The 16,481-nt window shown below is 37.9% G+C and overlaps 1 protein-coding gene and 1 non-coding gene across 3 annotated transcripts; both read right to left on the reverse strand.

Moving 5' to 3' along the window:
- On the reverse strand, nucleotides 1–4,910 carry LOC137734657 (serine hydroxymethyltransferase, mitochondrial). Of its 2 annotated transcripts, none has more exons than XM_068473926.1 (16): nucleotides 4,670–4,910; nucleotides 4,463–4,507; nucleotides 4,266–4,352; nucleotides 3,867–3,988; nucleotides 3,695–3,771; nucleotides 3,329–3,453; nucleotides 2,956–3,048; nucleotides 2,356–2,448; nucleotides 2,071–2,268; nucleotides 1,827–1,931; nucleotides 1,637–1,702; nucleotides 1,371–1,448; nucleotides 1,071–1,182; nucleotides 886–996; nucleotides 575–738; nucleotides 1–168 (listed from the first exon to the last, which is right to left on the reverse strand). In XM_068473926.1, the coding sequence occupies exons 1-15, from the start codon at nucleotides 4,757–4,759 to the stop codon at nucleotides 593–595; spliced, it is 1,548 nt and encodes a 515-aa protein (XP_068330027.1). In that variant the 5' UTR covers nucleotides 4,760–4,910; the 3' UTR covers nucleotides 1–168; nucleotides 575–592. The 2 variants fall into 2 exon arrangements, with proteins under 2 accessions (XP_068330027.1, XP_068330018.1); XM_068473917.1 differs by having other exon boundaries at nucleotides 571–738.
- Nucleotides 4,911–6,762: 1,852 nt separating this feature from the next.
- TRNAN-GUU (transfer RNA asparagine (anticodon GUU)) lies at nucleotides 6,763–6,836 on the reverse strand. The gene has a single exon. It is a non-coding gene; the product is annotated as a tRNA-Asn (tRNA).
- Between the last annotated feature and the right edge of the window lie 9,645 nt (nucleotides 6,837–16,481).

Below are 16,481 nucleotides of genomic sequence, written 5' to 3' on the forward strand. Positions count from 1 at the left end.
TGAAGGCAGGTTTATTGCATTGCAAAGCTTCAACAGATATATACATTCATCAGGATCCGAATTGAGGTTTGCTGAATTTAGATACACCGTAGCTCTAACTTCGATCTTGACATACGATCCTTCCACTTTCTCGACCAAGAAATTAAACTCCGTTGATGATGATCGTGCCTGTTCCACAACGATAAAACTAAAATCAGAATATTTGGATACCTGATCAACCACATACCCATAAGCAACTAATCAAACTACCAAACCTAATTAACATGAGATTGTAGTGATGTAAACATAGAAGATAGCAGTGAGCTAGTAATGTAAGCATGCTTTAGCAGCAGGCGCAAAGCAATTAGTGGCACTTTTGTTTCTACTTTGCATCGGTTTGAATAGTAACACACTGCACTCGAGTCCAAATGCATCAAATACGCTTTAGGGGACCAGCGACAGAATATATTTCTTCGTTGATGATTAGTGATGCAGAGATGTCCGCAGACTTGTATTACATCGTGATCTCTAAAACTACTATTTGCAACCCCCTATTGTTTTCTCACTTGAATTATTGAGGTAATTCCATACCTACCACAACATGATTTCTTCTTCAGTTCTTGTACTTCAAGGTTTCTTTCTCAAACCCAATTGTAGGGAATTGCTTAGCATACTCCTCAACATCATGGCGGAGCTTTGCAGTCTCAGATTGAAAGTGAGGGGCAGACAATGCGGTCACAAAGTCCTTCAACTTTGTTCCTGGTTTACAGAAAGGAACGAAATGCAATTCCATATTAGCCAATGCAAGCACTAGGATTACCTAGATACCACTTGTACATGAAAGGCAACTAGAAAAACAAAAGCTTGGCGAGCATGAAATTTATGATATCGAAGATTTTTAGGAACCTTTAGCTTCTCCTTTGATCTTCAATGCCAAATTCACAGCAGCATCAAAAAAGTCTGCAACCTTAGCGAAATCCTCCTCAACAAATCCCCTAGAAGTAAGAGCCGGGGTTCCTGACAAAAGAATCAATAAGGTTACTGAAAATCTAAGAAACAAAAGAGCAACTAAAACCATGAGAAGCCTTTACCCATCCTGATGCCACCCGGGACCATAGCAGAGACATCTCCAGGAACAGTGTTTTTGTTGGCTGCAATGTGAACAGCCTCCAACACCTTTTCAACCCTGGAGCCGTCAATTCCCTGAAAAATTAGATTTCAAGAAATAGAAAACAATATCAGTACATCATTGGCTATAGAGAAAATTATATGATAATGCTATTACACGAGTCAACAGCTCATATGCATGTACTAAATGGTATCAACCCCACATTAACTGGAATTAGATGAATCCATAAACAAAATTACAGCAAGAAAAAAACGTCTGCTACCTTGTTCTTCAAATTCACCAAAACTAAATGGTTCTCGGTTCCACCAGAAACAAGTTCATAGCCTTTCTCAGCCAAAGACTGCATACTTGCCAATTTAGCTATTAGAATGGTAAAAGTAAATTGTAGACAAAGATACTAGAAAGACATCATCAGTGAAATTCTAACATACGCAAATAAATGGAAACGTCTAAAGTTATTCATAGTTAACGAACAATGAATTTATAGGTATAAGAAAACAAATATTCTTGCATCTCGTAAGCTGATACCTGTGCAAATCTTGAGCAATTGCTGAGAACTTGCTCCTGATAGGCTTTGTACTCTGAAGTAGTAGCCTACATTAAAAGAAGAGTCGGACAAAATGAACGACAAGATTTCAACAGAACAAGAACTTGAGGTAAGGCGCGAGATTGTGGAGAGCATTTATCTTAATGAGCATATATATATATATATATATACCTGTTTCAATGCAACTGCCAAACCGGTAATTGTGTGGTTGTGCGGGCCACCTTGAAGTCCAGGAAAGACAGCTTGATTGATTTTGTCTTCGTAGTCGTACAACACCTTGAGGAAAGTATAGAAATTTGGTCAGTTTGTAGAATTAATTCATAAAATAAATCGACAAAAAAATAATTAAAGAGTAAACTGCAAGCTAAAAGGCAAATAAAATTAAGTTTTTGAACTGTGATCTTTTGAAACTCACCTCTTGCCCTTGTTTGTTAGTCTCTTTTACCCCCTTTCTGAAAAAAATCATGGCTCCACGAGGGCCACGGAGTGACTTGTGTGTTGTGGTGGTCACTACATCTGCATAGTCAAAAGGTGATGGAATGACACCAGCTGCAACCAACCCACTGATGTGTGCCATATCTGCCAACAATATTGCCTTCTGTTTGTTGCAGACCTGTCAAGTACTTCAAATGTAAATCTTGGACTTCTCCACCATCGCATTATAACTCTACTGTCATTATACCAAACCAAACAATTTTACCTTACGAATACGGTCATAATCATATAGACGTGCATAAGCACTAGCACCAGCAACTATTAATTTTGGCCGGAATAGCGTGGCACTTTTCTCCAACTGAAAATCATAGTTAATCGTGTCAAATGAAGCTTCTACTGGCACAGTAGAAAATTTGAACATAAAATTTACATAATATGACAAGCAAGACTAAATCAAATAAGGTAGAGTTCGTCTGGTAAACTTTTAATACAATGTTGTGGTTTAATTCATCCATCACAGTCCTGATTAAAAGATGACATTTCATTAGTCCTACAGAGGGAACCGTAATAGGTTTGATTTGCAATGTATTATTATTTGGCCTCAATTGATCTTCATGAATTCCTCTGTCACGTCAAGGCCTACAGAGGGAACCGTAAATCATGACATTTTTAACAAGTAATTTCCTGCATCTATCTTAAATGTCTACACAACTTGGATTTTTACTTCATTTTGCCTTTTCATAATTCATGATGCAGCTTCTTTCATACTACAATAACTTAAAAAGACTGGGAACTGTAACAGTAAAGAAAAGAGTTGTTCTTAAAGAATTGCTATATGCCTTTAACAATAAAATTTCTACATTACCTGGTCATAGTCAATATAGCCGGTGCTCTCATTCAGTCTGTATGGCATGGTTTCGAAAAAGATTGACACAGCAGATATCTTTTTAGTGTCAGTCTGCACATTATTAAAACAAGAAATAATGTAATTGCTATCAAAAATTCAAACAACACAAATTATAAATTATAAACAGTATGAGTTTCAACTTCTTTCAAGTCAATAGATGTTATGAGTTTTGAGAGAAAAAGAATCTGCCGGTGTTACAGCAAGGCATGGAATTGTTCCTGCCCAATTGAGCACATCCTTAGGTTTAAAATCAAGACAGATTAACAATGATCATAAATTGATATTAGACATTTCATCACACCAGTCACTGCTTAATGGAATTTGTAAGCACCTGATAGCCATGGGAGAGATGACCACCGTGAGGAAGATCAAGTGCCATGATTCTGTCATGAGGTTTTAACAATGCAGTATAAACCTGGAAATTTGCTGGAGACCCTGATAAAGGCTGCACGTTGACTGCAATGTAAGGAAACGACATCATGTAAAAGAAAGATTTGTTGCTGTTAACATATATTAGAGCAATTGTTGAAACACTACCATTCAGGGTTTTGACTGACTTAAATTCATATTGTAGCTGTTTGATACTGAATATATGGTTCCGATGAGTGTTGAGATGCATAGTTCACATGTATGCTTACTCTTAGACATTGTAACAAATAGCAGGAGGCTGCTCATGAGACATGCCATAGGAATTTACCTCCCCATTTTGCTGGATCCAACCGAAAAGCTTCCAAAGCACGCTTCTGACATAAGGATTCTGCCATGTCAATGAACCTAAGAATACGAAGAGTTGACTATGTAAAGACTCTGCTTTCAATCACATAGTTTCTATCTTATCCAAAGGGAAAAATGGGAAAGATTTCACATACTCATTTCCACCATAGTATCTAGCTCCGGGATACCCTTCACTGTATTTGTTGGTCATAACTGACCCAACTGCTTGCATGACAGAGAGCGATGTGAAGTTCTCTGAGGGTATCAGTTCTAACCCCTTAAAAAATACAACAAAAAGTTTAAAAGTTCTTGAAAGAGATTAATGCAAACAACATACCAATACAGCTAAAAATAAAAGCAGTTGGAATCATTAAACTTCACACCAAAGTAATCATATAAAAATTAAAGATACAAACTTTTCTCAGTTATGGCCTAAATTTGTTTAGTTTTCAACATAGAATAATAAAAGAAAGCATTTTTCAAATTGTAAGCACCATTGTAACAATTACAATTCATAACATAGTCTTGATTTGATTATAGAAATACAAGCATACCTTCCATTGCCTGGTTTTCTCGTGCTCAATGATATCCGCAATTTCGGGATCCACAGCCTCCAATGGAGCATTCAACTGCTTAGGCCACTGCAAGATTTTCACAGTTTTACTATTCAGAAGCAAACACACAAGAACAAACCAAATTACAAACCAAAGGAAAGAAACAAAAAAAAAGTCAGATAGATATAGGAGCTTACAGTGACACCAGACTTCTCATAGACAGCTTCATTGGGCAAAGATGACTGAAAAATGAAAACAGACAAATGGGTAAGTGGTGATTATCATGCATTTATATAACTTTGAATCCCCATCCTGGTAGTTTCGATTACATCAATTAGAATATCGCTCAAATAAAAAACAGAAAAGAACCCAACAACAGAAAACTATAAGGGTAGTAGAAAAACCATGTAATAGTGAGAGGCGGCATTGAAGAGGGGACGAATGGGCTTGTCCCCAGAAGCCGAAAGCCTGCGAAGCGCCAATGCCATCGCCATGGTTGGTTAGTTTTTCTCACTCTTTGGCTTCTGAGTTCAGTTGGGCGGGTGGGGTTTTGTCTAAAAGCTTAAGAGTTGAGGTTTCACAATCAACTGTAAATAAAAATAATTGGATATTTGTAAACTTGTAACACAATTATGTGGGGAAAATGAATTAGAAGAAAAGCATCCATGAAAGGCCTATCCAAACTACTCATTTCTCAGCCACAAGGGGGCTCTCAGAAAGATAAAGCCTGATCTGGTTTTTTGTGTTTTGTGAGATATATTTGGCCACCCAAGCTTTCCGAATGGATCTTTTAGCACGAGAGTGGACTTCGCCAACTCAAATGTCATTTTCGTAGGTGTTTTAGAGGTAAATCTACTAATATCCAGGTTTTATTTTATAATTTATTGTCAAAATATAGCCCATCGTTTAGGTACTTGTAGCAAACGGTCCACTTTTAGCAAACCGTTAACAATTCAAGCCACTCAAGTTCAGATTGTTTTATAATACTAGAAGAATGTGATTTTCCCTTTGTCAAAAGAAATGTCTAAACATTTTTTCTTCAACTTATTGCGTTCCATATTCAAACAATCATTCTCCCATTTAGCTAATGGCATGGGTTGTAATTTCGTGGAAGTTGTGTGAGTCTAATATCTGTTTGGACTCTGTTAACTAACGGATTAGTCAGGAGTACAGGGTGGAAATTTAAAAAAATTATTTATATTGTAGGCGTATTTTACTAAACAACCATAGAGAGAGGGAGAGGGGCGTCAAGAAGAGAGAAAAGAGAGAATTGAGTGATTTTTGTGGTGTGATTTCACGTCTTTATTTATAATAGTAAAGAAGGAAGAATTCTTGCATTTCAAGTAATACATTACATCTATGAAACTATCTAAAAGATATTATAGAATTCTATAAGAATCTATTAAGCATCCAGTGCGAGGCGAAGTGTTAGGTATGTAGTGATAGACGAAGTGCTAGGCATGCAGTGCTAGGTGGACCATGATACTTTACCAAGACCACAAGACAAGGGTGCTTTAATCAGAACACCATACTAGGGTGCTCTAATTAGACCACTAGACCGAGATGCTTACATTGGATCATAGACCAGATTGATCTAATTAGACCACCAGACTGAGAAGAGTACTCTAAGTAGACCACTGGATCAGGATGCTCTAGTCAGACCACTATACCAGGATGCTTTACCAAGACCACCCGAGAAAGGTGCTCTAATTAGACCACTAGACTAGGCATGCAGATTGCCAGGCATGCAATCACCTCCTTGAGTGCTCTACAGACGACCACTACATAAAGGCAAGTTGACCAAGACCAAATATTTGTTGGGTTGATAGAAAGATGTCCCTTCACCTCTATTTGAGACCACTCATTTGATCTTCCTTAGGAAAGTGGGCTTTTTGCCTATAAATGAAAGAGAGAGCAGAGAAGAGAAGAAATAGAAGCTAGTTGGGGTAGAGGGGGCATACTACCCTTCGGCGTCACCATGCCAACTCAGGGCTTTGGGCCACTAGTCGTAATTCTGTTTGTGGATGAACCACTATATATTTTTGTGTTTATTTTACTATTGTTGTTTATTTTACTATTGTTGTTTATTATATCCTTTAAGTTAACCATACGATATGTGAGCGTCAACTCACACTCGTTTGAGTTGACCTGCAAATTTTGAACGTCAAACACTACATATTCTTACAACTTTCAAAAATGATAACTAAGTCAATTTTATTTATTTATTTTTAACTAAATCTCCACAGGAGAGAATTTCCGTACTAATGAGAGCTTTGTCTTGTGGCTTTAATATTGGGGGATCATGTGAACATGATGCGGGCTTGGGCTTGACACTTGGTCCAAAATAAGAGAATAAAAGGTTAAGAAGCAAAAAAAGGGCTTGCGCTGCACTTGGTTTAAAACAAGAGAATAAAAGGTTAAGAAGCAACAAAAAAGGGCTTGGGCTTGACACTTGATCCAAAACAAGAGAATAAAAGGTTAAGAAGCAACAAAAAACCGCTAGAAGGAGGGTTCGAACCTCCGACCTTGTGGTTAACAGCCACACGCTCTAACCAGCTGAGCTATTCCAGCTTGTTAGTATCAACATCCATCTCCCATTTATATAACCGTACTGTTAGCTTTACAGATTATGTGCTGATGAAACAACTGCTATTACATTCAACCTGTGCATAAGCAACATTGCAAGCACTATCCATACTTGTCTGGGTCGTTCTTAACAAGCATGTGCATTTTAGATCCTGGCACAGAATGTTTAATTTATTGGCACATAATATTTGATCTTTGACCATTTAGATGCTACAAAATCCAAGTCACTTTTAGTGATACTTTTCTTTTCAATATAGATGTCTTAATTTTGAAGTATTCGTATATGGTTGATAAGAACTCAAACCAAAGTAATGAGGCCCTGTTTGGCAGATCGGATAAGGGATCGGATAGGATTAGTTATACGGACTCGGGTGTTTGGCGTTCACTCGTACTAAATAAGCGCCGGATTAATTTAACCGATCGGATAGGATAATACGGTATACACCCGCTTAATAAAACCAACCAAAACGCCCGGATTATTTAGTCGGGGAAGAAGAATATGGGAGAGAAAGGGAGGGAGTTTGGGGGGTGTGGCGGAGAGAGCTAGGGAACAATTATTTGGGATTCTTCTGCAGTCGGGGAAGAAGAACGGAGAGAGAGGGAGGGTGTTTGGGGGGTGCGGAGAGATCTGGGAACAAAAAAATGATTTCACTTTTTTTTTAAGTTTGATTCCTCCTATTTAGTATAATACTAAACACAGTATAAATAATACGGTCACTAGTCCGATACTGCACCAAACACCCGACTAATTTAGTCAGTACTATCCGGTGGCTATTTATCTTATCCGACAGAAATAGTCAGTACAGTCCGAGCTGCCAAACGAGGCCGTAGTTTTCTGTATATTACATAAGAAAGATGGTGATCAAAACCATGATATATAATTCCCACTCAAACTAGTAAATCTAGTGAGAGAACATAGTCCAAGTTTACTTTATGCATGTTTCATAGTAAAGTCAAAGTTTACACAACCTACGAAATCTTTTTTCTAAATAGCTATTTAATAAATACTGGGGACTGCATTACGATTCACATTGCCTAAGTTTTACAACTTTTTTTAAACCGTACATAAAATTGATAGTTCAGAAAATGAATAACTAAAATTGATATAAAAGACCTAATAATTGTTAAAATCAAATCTATCAATTAAAACATCAGTACAACTCAGATATACGTAACCTTAAAACCAAAGCTCAAGTTTTAAGAATAAAAAGGTCGTCGAAGGAGGGAGAGGATTCATTTGTGCGTGGATTCTTTGTGAGAGGGGGTGAGACCAAATGTGAAAAAAAATCACGAGGGGAGGTGTAGAAGATAAAAGCTGGGACACTGAATCCGAGAGACTGTATGGTTTGAATATACATATGACGTTGTCCTTCGCTAGCTCAGCTTTTATGAGTTTATCTCTTCCCTCACAGATTAGAGAAACACGACAATTACCAAGTCCCCACAAGGTAAGGTTTTAGCAGGGTGTTGAGTGTTGAGTGTGTTTGGTGGGATTGATGTGTGGTTGCACCGAAATCACATGCTTTTATCGAGTAACCAATTTGTTATCTTTTTTATCTTGGAAAGGTCATATAATCATTATATCTGTTATCGTTTTAAATCTCGTTCATTGAGTTTTCATTTTGTCTACCAAATAGTCTATTTGGTTGATTGTGTTTCATTTTGTCTATCTTATGGTTTGACACAATTTTCAAGTTAATATTATAATATATTATACAAAAAATATGAGATAACGAAGAATTTATAAAGAGTCTCATTCTGAGAGAATTTCCTTAGCATTAAACTACTTGAAAAGATGTAATTGGTTGACTTTTTTCTTGTAATGTTGTAAACATTTTTCTTATCAATGAGTGATCGTTAATTGTTTCAGGTAAATTTTTTATAAAAAGAAACAAAATGTGTCAAGTTTTATTGCCATATATATAAGATACGTCAAAGTTATTCTTTTTTACCATATATCCAATAAACAAGGATTGTTTCTTTCGTCAAGGTATATACTCAAGTGAATTTTGTTGTTGTTAATAATCCTCAATTTCTGGTGATTGATTAACTGAAAATTGAATTTTCTTGTGATTGAGCATTTAAGGTGTCAGTGTATGTCAATACACTTTCCTTTCTAGTTTTTAAATAGTGATTCACAATATATATATATATATATATATATATATATATATATATATATATATATATCTATTAATTAATGAAATCCTATTTGTCAATCAAAAGAGAGTGAAAAGACAAATTAGTCTTCTATCACACAAAAAAATTGTTGGGCAATAATGTAATTTCACAGGTCCAATTGGAGATGAATCGGGTGGTGAAGGGAGGGGACGAAGGTCGGGGAGGTGAAGAGAGTGGAGGAGAGGGAGGGACGAAGGTTCGGGAAGATGGGTTTTAGGGTTTGGTTTTTTATTTTATATTTTCTTTTTATAACTTTTCTTTAATTAATTATTTTTAAATGCATACTTTTTTTTGCCACGTGGCACAAATTTGGCAACCACATGACACAAATGTGGCAACCACGTCAGCTCTTAACGGAGCAATGGATGAAAAATATAACGGAGGTACTATATTGAAATAAAATAGTACTTGAGGTATGAAAATGAAATATTTTGAAGATATTGTATGAGATTGCAATAGACCTCAAACATGAGGTGGTAAAATATAATTTACCAATAAATATGTGTGTGTGTAATGTACCCTAGCTATTTTTTCAGTTCTCGAAGCAAAATTTATAGAAGCCCTCCATCTTCCCACTAGCTATCATATTAAGGGTTAGGAACTTGTGTTTCTAATGTGGTTCTTTACTTTTTTTATTTTTTTTATTTTTTTTTTGGTGTGTACGAAATGTTTGATTTTTGGTATCTATGGTGATTTTTCCACTAATAGACACGGGTCATACTTCAGTTGTGATCCAACTTAGTGAGTAATGACATTTTATTATGATAAAAGATAAGATAATTTACATTACATTCATTTAAATTATGAAAAAAGAGCATAGTTTAAACTCAGGATGCAATACATTGTTAAAGAAACCCTATTCACCTGCAGTGAGTAACGACATTCAAGTGTACCCTGTCGGTTTCATAAGTGTATAAGTTGGAGTGAGAATCATAGTGTTAATTAGCACTGTCCTAAAATTCTTCGCCTAGTGCCACCTAGGCACTAGGCTGCTGGTTACTGTCTCGATTAATTTCTAGGCATTTGAAAATTAAGGAAAGGCATCTAGACCTCCTTAGGCTTTGGCCTAGCCCATCTAGTTACCCGCTTAGCCCGCCTAGACACATCTAGGCACTCTTCTAGGTTGGGAGTCTCACTTAGACATAAAATAGATAACTTTTTTTTTTTTTTTTGTTGAATAAATTGAAAGAAGCTTGTTGAATACTTGAATGAACATTCACCATATGCTTGTTCCCCATATTTTTAGTATAATATATTACTTTATGTTGCAGTTATATTTAGAATAGGAATGTGATTGTGTAAATCCTAGTAGATCTAGGAATATCTCTTATATTCTTATTAGGAGTTGAGTACCTATTAAGAATTGTAATCCTAAAAGTGTAAGGTTTTTACCTATCCTACTACAATAAATAAAGGCAAAATGGGGTGATACAACACACACCTCACAATTAAATCTCTCTATTCTTCCTCTTGCTACCACCGGTTCCCTTTCTCTCTCTATTCCTTGTGATATATATATATATATATATATATATATATATATATATATTGACAAATATATGAAACATATACTATATATATATATATATATATATATAGTATATGTTTCATATATTTGTCAATATATATATATATATATATATATATATATGTTTCATGCATGACACAATTAAATTTCTTTGTGGAATTGTGAGTCAAAGCATATAAATAAATTAGAAGCATATTAGGGTTTTTCAAACCCTAGAAAATTTTAAAAAAAAAAAAAAAGGAAAGGAAATTGGGATTTTGCGGCACCACCGCCATGGCACCACCGTCGACCACACTATGCACTATCGTTGGCTTGAAGCCCAGCTGCATGGACCGCTGCAGCAGCCTTTGGGCGTACTGCTCATGCACGCGATAACCAGGCTTCAGCCTAGGGTTAACTTCATACCGAGCCTAAAAGCCCCGAGCCCACTAGCAGGCTTACAGCCTTGCAGGGCCGAAACCTTGCAACTTGACCCGAACTAACAGCAAGCCTTTGCACTTGCTGGGCTTTGTACTTGCCACGACCCGCGCCTCAATTAGCTAGCCCATGAGGCTGAGCTTAGTCCCTGCAGCCCAAAGCTGAAACCCAGCTACGGCTGGGGTTTCTTTACACCCACACAAGCATGGGCATGCTCCCGCGCGTTGGTCTTGGCCCAATCAAGCCAGCAGCTTACTGCTGGGCTTCCTATCTCTCGTATCGTGGCCTACTTCCTATCTCTCGTATCGTGGCCTACAGGGCTACTTTTGTAGCCATACCCGAGCCCATATACCTTTAGAGCTTTGCCCTACTCACGACACCCATCCCAATTTTTTTTGGGCTATGGTTTTTTGAATCCAATGCTAATTTTTGGCATTATTTTGCTTCCACGATTGACCCCCTTTGGACTCAATCTATTGAGTTAATTAAAAGTGACTTGCAATCAATTAATCTGATAATCAATTCAAAATTATTGATTTGAAGATCACTTTTGGACATTAACGATTCAATAATTTATTTTTATACTTTGAACCATTGACATACTTTTATAGTAACGAAGCTCTCACACTTGAGTTCCCAAAGAAACTCTAATCCACTACACTTAAATCAGCATATTGCATTCTGTGTTTCTTGTAGGAACCTCTCCTTTATGAATTAATCATTCATAAAAATTAAATCGAACCTGTAGTTTCATATTTAGTTTCAAAGTTTTCATTCAAAACTTACCACATGAAGCCTTTAGTTTTCATGCATAAATTAAACCCATACATGTCTATTAGAACTCGAATGTTCTACGATATGTCTATGGATCACTATATGACTAATCACATTTTTTGTACCCTTCGTTTTAGGGACATGTCGATCTTAAACAAGCTCGATTTCATCGCTCTGGAAGTCTCTGGAAGAAACTACTTGAAATGGGTTCTAGATGTGAAGCTCCATCTTACTGCGAAGGGTATTAGAGCCACCATCGAGGCACCTAATGACGACAAACCTGTTGACCAAGCTTAGAAAGCTACTGCAATGATCTTTATTCGAAGACACATCCATGATGCTCTGCAGACCGAGTACCTCGCTGAGGAGGACCCATGCACTCTCTGGCTTACTCTGGCCAACCGTTTTGATCACTAGAAAGACATATACTTGCCTAAAACAAGACACGACTAGCAGCATCTTCGCTTCCAAGACTTTAAGTTCGTGAATGAATACAACTCTGAAGTTTGTAGAATCTGATCATTGCTGAAATTTTGTAAAATGGAACTAACCGAATCAGATCTCCTAGAAAAACCTTTTCGACCTTCTATGCCACCAATATTGTCTTGCAGCAATAATATAGGGTATAGAAATTCACCAAATTTACGGATTTGATCTTTGTACTACTTCTCACTGAAAAGAAAAACCATCTTTTGATGAAAAATCATCAAGCTCGACCAACTGGCTCGAACGCCGCGCTTGAAGCGTATGCGACCAATTCTAGTAGCCACAAATGGCGTAAAAATCATCATGGATGTGGTAATGGGCAACAAGCCCTACTATAAGCCCAAGGTCCACAGAGTCAAGGCCTACTCAAGGGAGGAAATGTGACCCAGCAGCTTCCACCCTTTGCCCCTAAGGCTTCAAACTTCAAGAACAATGGAGAAGCTCCCTTTCAATCGACCTCCACTGAAATGGATATATGCTATCGCTGTGGATCAAAGGATCATTGGGCACATGTATGCCAAGCTAACCCTGAGGCTATTGCCAAGTATCATGCCCGTCGTGAGTATAACTTTGCACATGTGGAACATTCGGAAGATGCTACTACATCAATGAAAATATTGGATTTTCATGAGGCATCAGCGTCTATGGACGAATAAATTCGACATATTTTAGGGTGTTTTACCCCTAGTAGCCAAACCCACTAGGAGTGGCCAGCCCCTCTCCCCTGTTTTTCTAGGTTTATGGTTTAATTTTGAACAAATTTTCTAAGTCTTTGGAATAATTTGTTTGGTTTTGGTTTGTTTTGAATTATGGATCGTTATTTGATGGATATTATATCTCGAATTGCTTAATTGAATGAATAGAATTATATTTATGCATGTGACCAATTCAATCAATTTATTTCTAGGTATGTCTAGTGGGGAAGTTAGTTATTTGGCCGATAGTACTACCACGCACACCATCTTGCGTAAGCAACACTATTTTACTAACTTAATACCTAAGAAAGCACCTCTAACAACTCTCTTAGGTCCATCCAACCTGATTAAAGGATATGGAAAGACTCGTATCATGTTGTCCAATGGTACAGTCTTAACGATTAAAGAGGCACTTTATTCTCCACGTTTTGGAAAAAACATTGCTGAGTTTTAGAGATATTCGAGATAATAAATATCGTATTGAAACCACTGAAGATAATGGTTCTGAATTTCTTTATGTCACTTCGTATGAATATGGCCAAAAGCGTATTCACGAGAAGTTGGAACGTCTCTCGAGTGGGTTGTACATAACAACCATTCGCAGCATAGAAGCCCATCATGTGGCCAGCCCTATGCCTGAGTTCCAAAGCACTCTACTGCTTTAGCATGATCGTTTGGGACATTCCGGACGTGACATGATGCGCCGTATCCTCAAATAATCACATGGGCATCGGTTACCTCCCTATGTTGGATTCCCGCCATGCAAAGCGTCTTCTTTAGGGAAATTAAATACTCAACCCTCGATTACAAAGATCATTCATGATCCTCCTAAGTTTCTTCATAGGATTCAAGGGGATATTTATGGACCTATCTAACCAACATGCGTACCATTTATATACTTTATGATGTTGGTTGATGCATCGGCACGATGGTCACATGTTTGCGTATTGTCCATACGCAATGCTGCATTTGTGAAACTCCTAGCACAAATCATTAAGCTAAGGGCTCATCACCTTGATTATCTGATTAAGTCGATTCGACTAGATAACGCTGGAGAGTTTACGCCACAGACCTTTGACGATTATTGCATGTCAGTAGGGATTGATGTGGAACATCATGTACCCCATGTTCACATCCAAAATGGCCTGGCGGAAGTTTTCATAAAGTGTCTTCAATTGATAGCTCGGAATTTGGTTATGAGAACCAAACTGCAGGTATCTACCTAAGGTTATGTAATATTGCACGCAGCTAGGCTGGTCCGCCTGAGGCCCACCGTTACCCAACCTCATTCACCGTTACAATTGTTTACTGGATACGTGCTTGACGTCTCGCATTTATATGTGTTTGGGTGAGCAGTTTATGTGCCAATATCGCTGTCACTACGTACCAAAATGGGTTCTCAAAGAAAAATGGGAATCTATGTCGGTTATGATTTGCCATCAATTGTTTTCTATTTAGAACCCTAGACAGGAGATCTCTTTACTGCACATTTTGCAGATTGTCAATTTGATGAGACAATTTTCCTATCGTTAGGGGGAGATAAACATGCTAACATTCCTAGAGAACTCCGCAAATTGTTGTGGTATGCTCCCACTATGTCTCATTTAGATCCCCACACTGCCCAATTTGAAACTAAGGTGCACGAATTATAGATCTTCAGAGCATTGCTTAGAGTATGTCAGATGCTTTTAATGATCTATCAAAGGTGACAATATCACATACACCTGCTACAAACACACCTGCAAGGATAAATGTACCCCTCGTACGTCAACATCTTGCCTAGGAAGGTCGAACCGTCCCCAGAGGTGGGGATGCCGCACTTTCCAAGCGGCCCGATACATTGGCGGCTAGCCAATCATCTGCTCCAACCTTGAAGCGTGGCAGACCCCTTGGTTTAAAGGATTCATAACCCTGGAAGAGGAAATCGGCATTAACTAGTGACATTCGTTTGAATCTAACCATCGCTCACTCATCCATTCCAACGCATGAGGTTATTCTAGATTACGATGATGTCTTAGATAAGACAAATTGACCTCCAAAAAATTGTGAAATTTCGGTCCACTACACCGTATTGGATGAGGTTTGGAATCAAAATTAGATGATCGTCGATGATGAATTTTCGTACACAGTACCTACTGACATCATGCTTAGTGATGACATTGAACCACGTTCCGTTGATGAATGCCAACGTAGAACATATTGGTTAAACTGGAAACAAACAATCCAGGTCGAACTCGATTTGCTTGCGAAACATAAAATGTTTAGATCTATTATTCCTACACCACCACGTGTGAAGCCAGTGGGCTACAAATGAGTTTTTGTGAGGAAGCGTAATGAGAAAGATGAAATAATGCGGTACAAAGCATACCCTGTAGCGTAAGGCTTCTCTTAGCACCTTGGGATTGATTACGAAGAGACGTATTCCCCCGTAATGGACGTTATAACGTTCCGCTACCTCATCAGTTTGGTAGTTTCCGAAAAACTATATGCAGCTTATGGACGTGGTAATCGCGTATCTCTATGGGGATCTCGATACAGAAATATACATGAAAGTTTCAGTAGGACTTCCATTGACTGGTTCAAAAAGTTCTAGACCACGTAACACTCTCTCAATTAGATTGAAGAGGTCACTCTATGGATTGAAACAATCCAAGTGGATGTGGTATAACCGTCTGAGTGAATATTTGACCAGTCAGGGTTATATGAACAATGAATTATGCCCATGCAAGTTCATAAAGAAGTCACATTTCGGATTTGCAATCGTTGCAGTTTATGTCGATGACATGAACCTCATTGGAACTCCCGCAGAGCTTTATGAAATTGCTACACACTTGAAATCGAAATTTGAGATGAAGGATCTTCGGAAAACTCGATAATGTCTCGACGAGCATCGTTTGGATGTAATCCTAGTACATCAATCGAACTACACCTAAAAGGTGTTACGATGTTTTAATGAGGATAAAATGAAGCCTTCGAGTACACTTATGGTCGTTCGGACTCTAGATGCTAAACGAGATCCCTTCCGTCCAAAGGAGGATGAGGAAGAGATTTTGGAACCAGAGGTTCCATACTTAAGTGCAATTGGGGCTTTATTGTACTTGGCTCAATGCACTAGACCCGACATCTCCTTCGTTGTTAATATTTTGGCTAAATAAAGCAATGATCCCACACGCAAGCACTGGAGTGGTATTAAAGACATTTTCTGTTACCTCAAGGGTACGATGGATTTGGGCTTGTTCTATAGCCACAAATCTTCGAGTGTTGCCGCCCTCTTTGGTTTTTGGATTGATTCTCGCCTTGTTGGTTACGCATATGCTGGATATCTCTCTAACCTACATAGGGCACATTCTCAAACGGGCTAGGTCTTTTCCATTGGAGACACCGCTATATCTTGGAAGTCTACTAAGCAAACGCTAGTTGCAACTTCTTCGAACCATACTGAGATTCTCGCCTTTCATGAAGCATCACATGAGTACTTTTGGTTGAGAACAATTAGGGAACATATTCAAAGCACTAGTGGTCTTACTTCCGTTGTTGACATTCCTACGA

The sequence above is a fragment of the Pyrus communis genome, chromosome 1 (genome assembly GCF_963583255.1).
Source record: "Pyrus communis chromosome 1, drPyrComm1.1, whole genome shotgun sequence".
NCBI classification, from domain to species: domain Eukaryota; kingdom Viridiplantae; phylum Streptophyta; class Magnoliopsida; order Rosales; family Rosaceae; genus Pyrus; species Pyrus communis.

Excerpts from the sequence above, each read along its gene's own strand:
- LOC137734657 (XM_068473926.1), bottom strand. The coding sequence starts at position 4,759 with ATGGCGATGGCATTGGCGCTTCGCAGGCTTTCGGCTTCTGGGGACAAG. Across the intron at positions 4,353-4,462 it reads ATGAGAAGTCTGGTGTCACT|TGGCCTAAGCAGTTGAATGC; the intron begins GTAAGCTCCTAT and ends AAAATCTTGCAG. Across the intron at positions 1,703-1,826 it reads TGGCAGTTGCATTGAAACAG|GCTACTACTTCAGAGTACAA; the intron begins GTATATATATAT and ends CTTTTAATGTAG.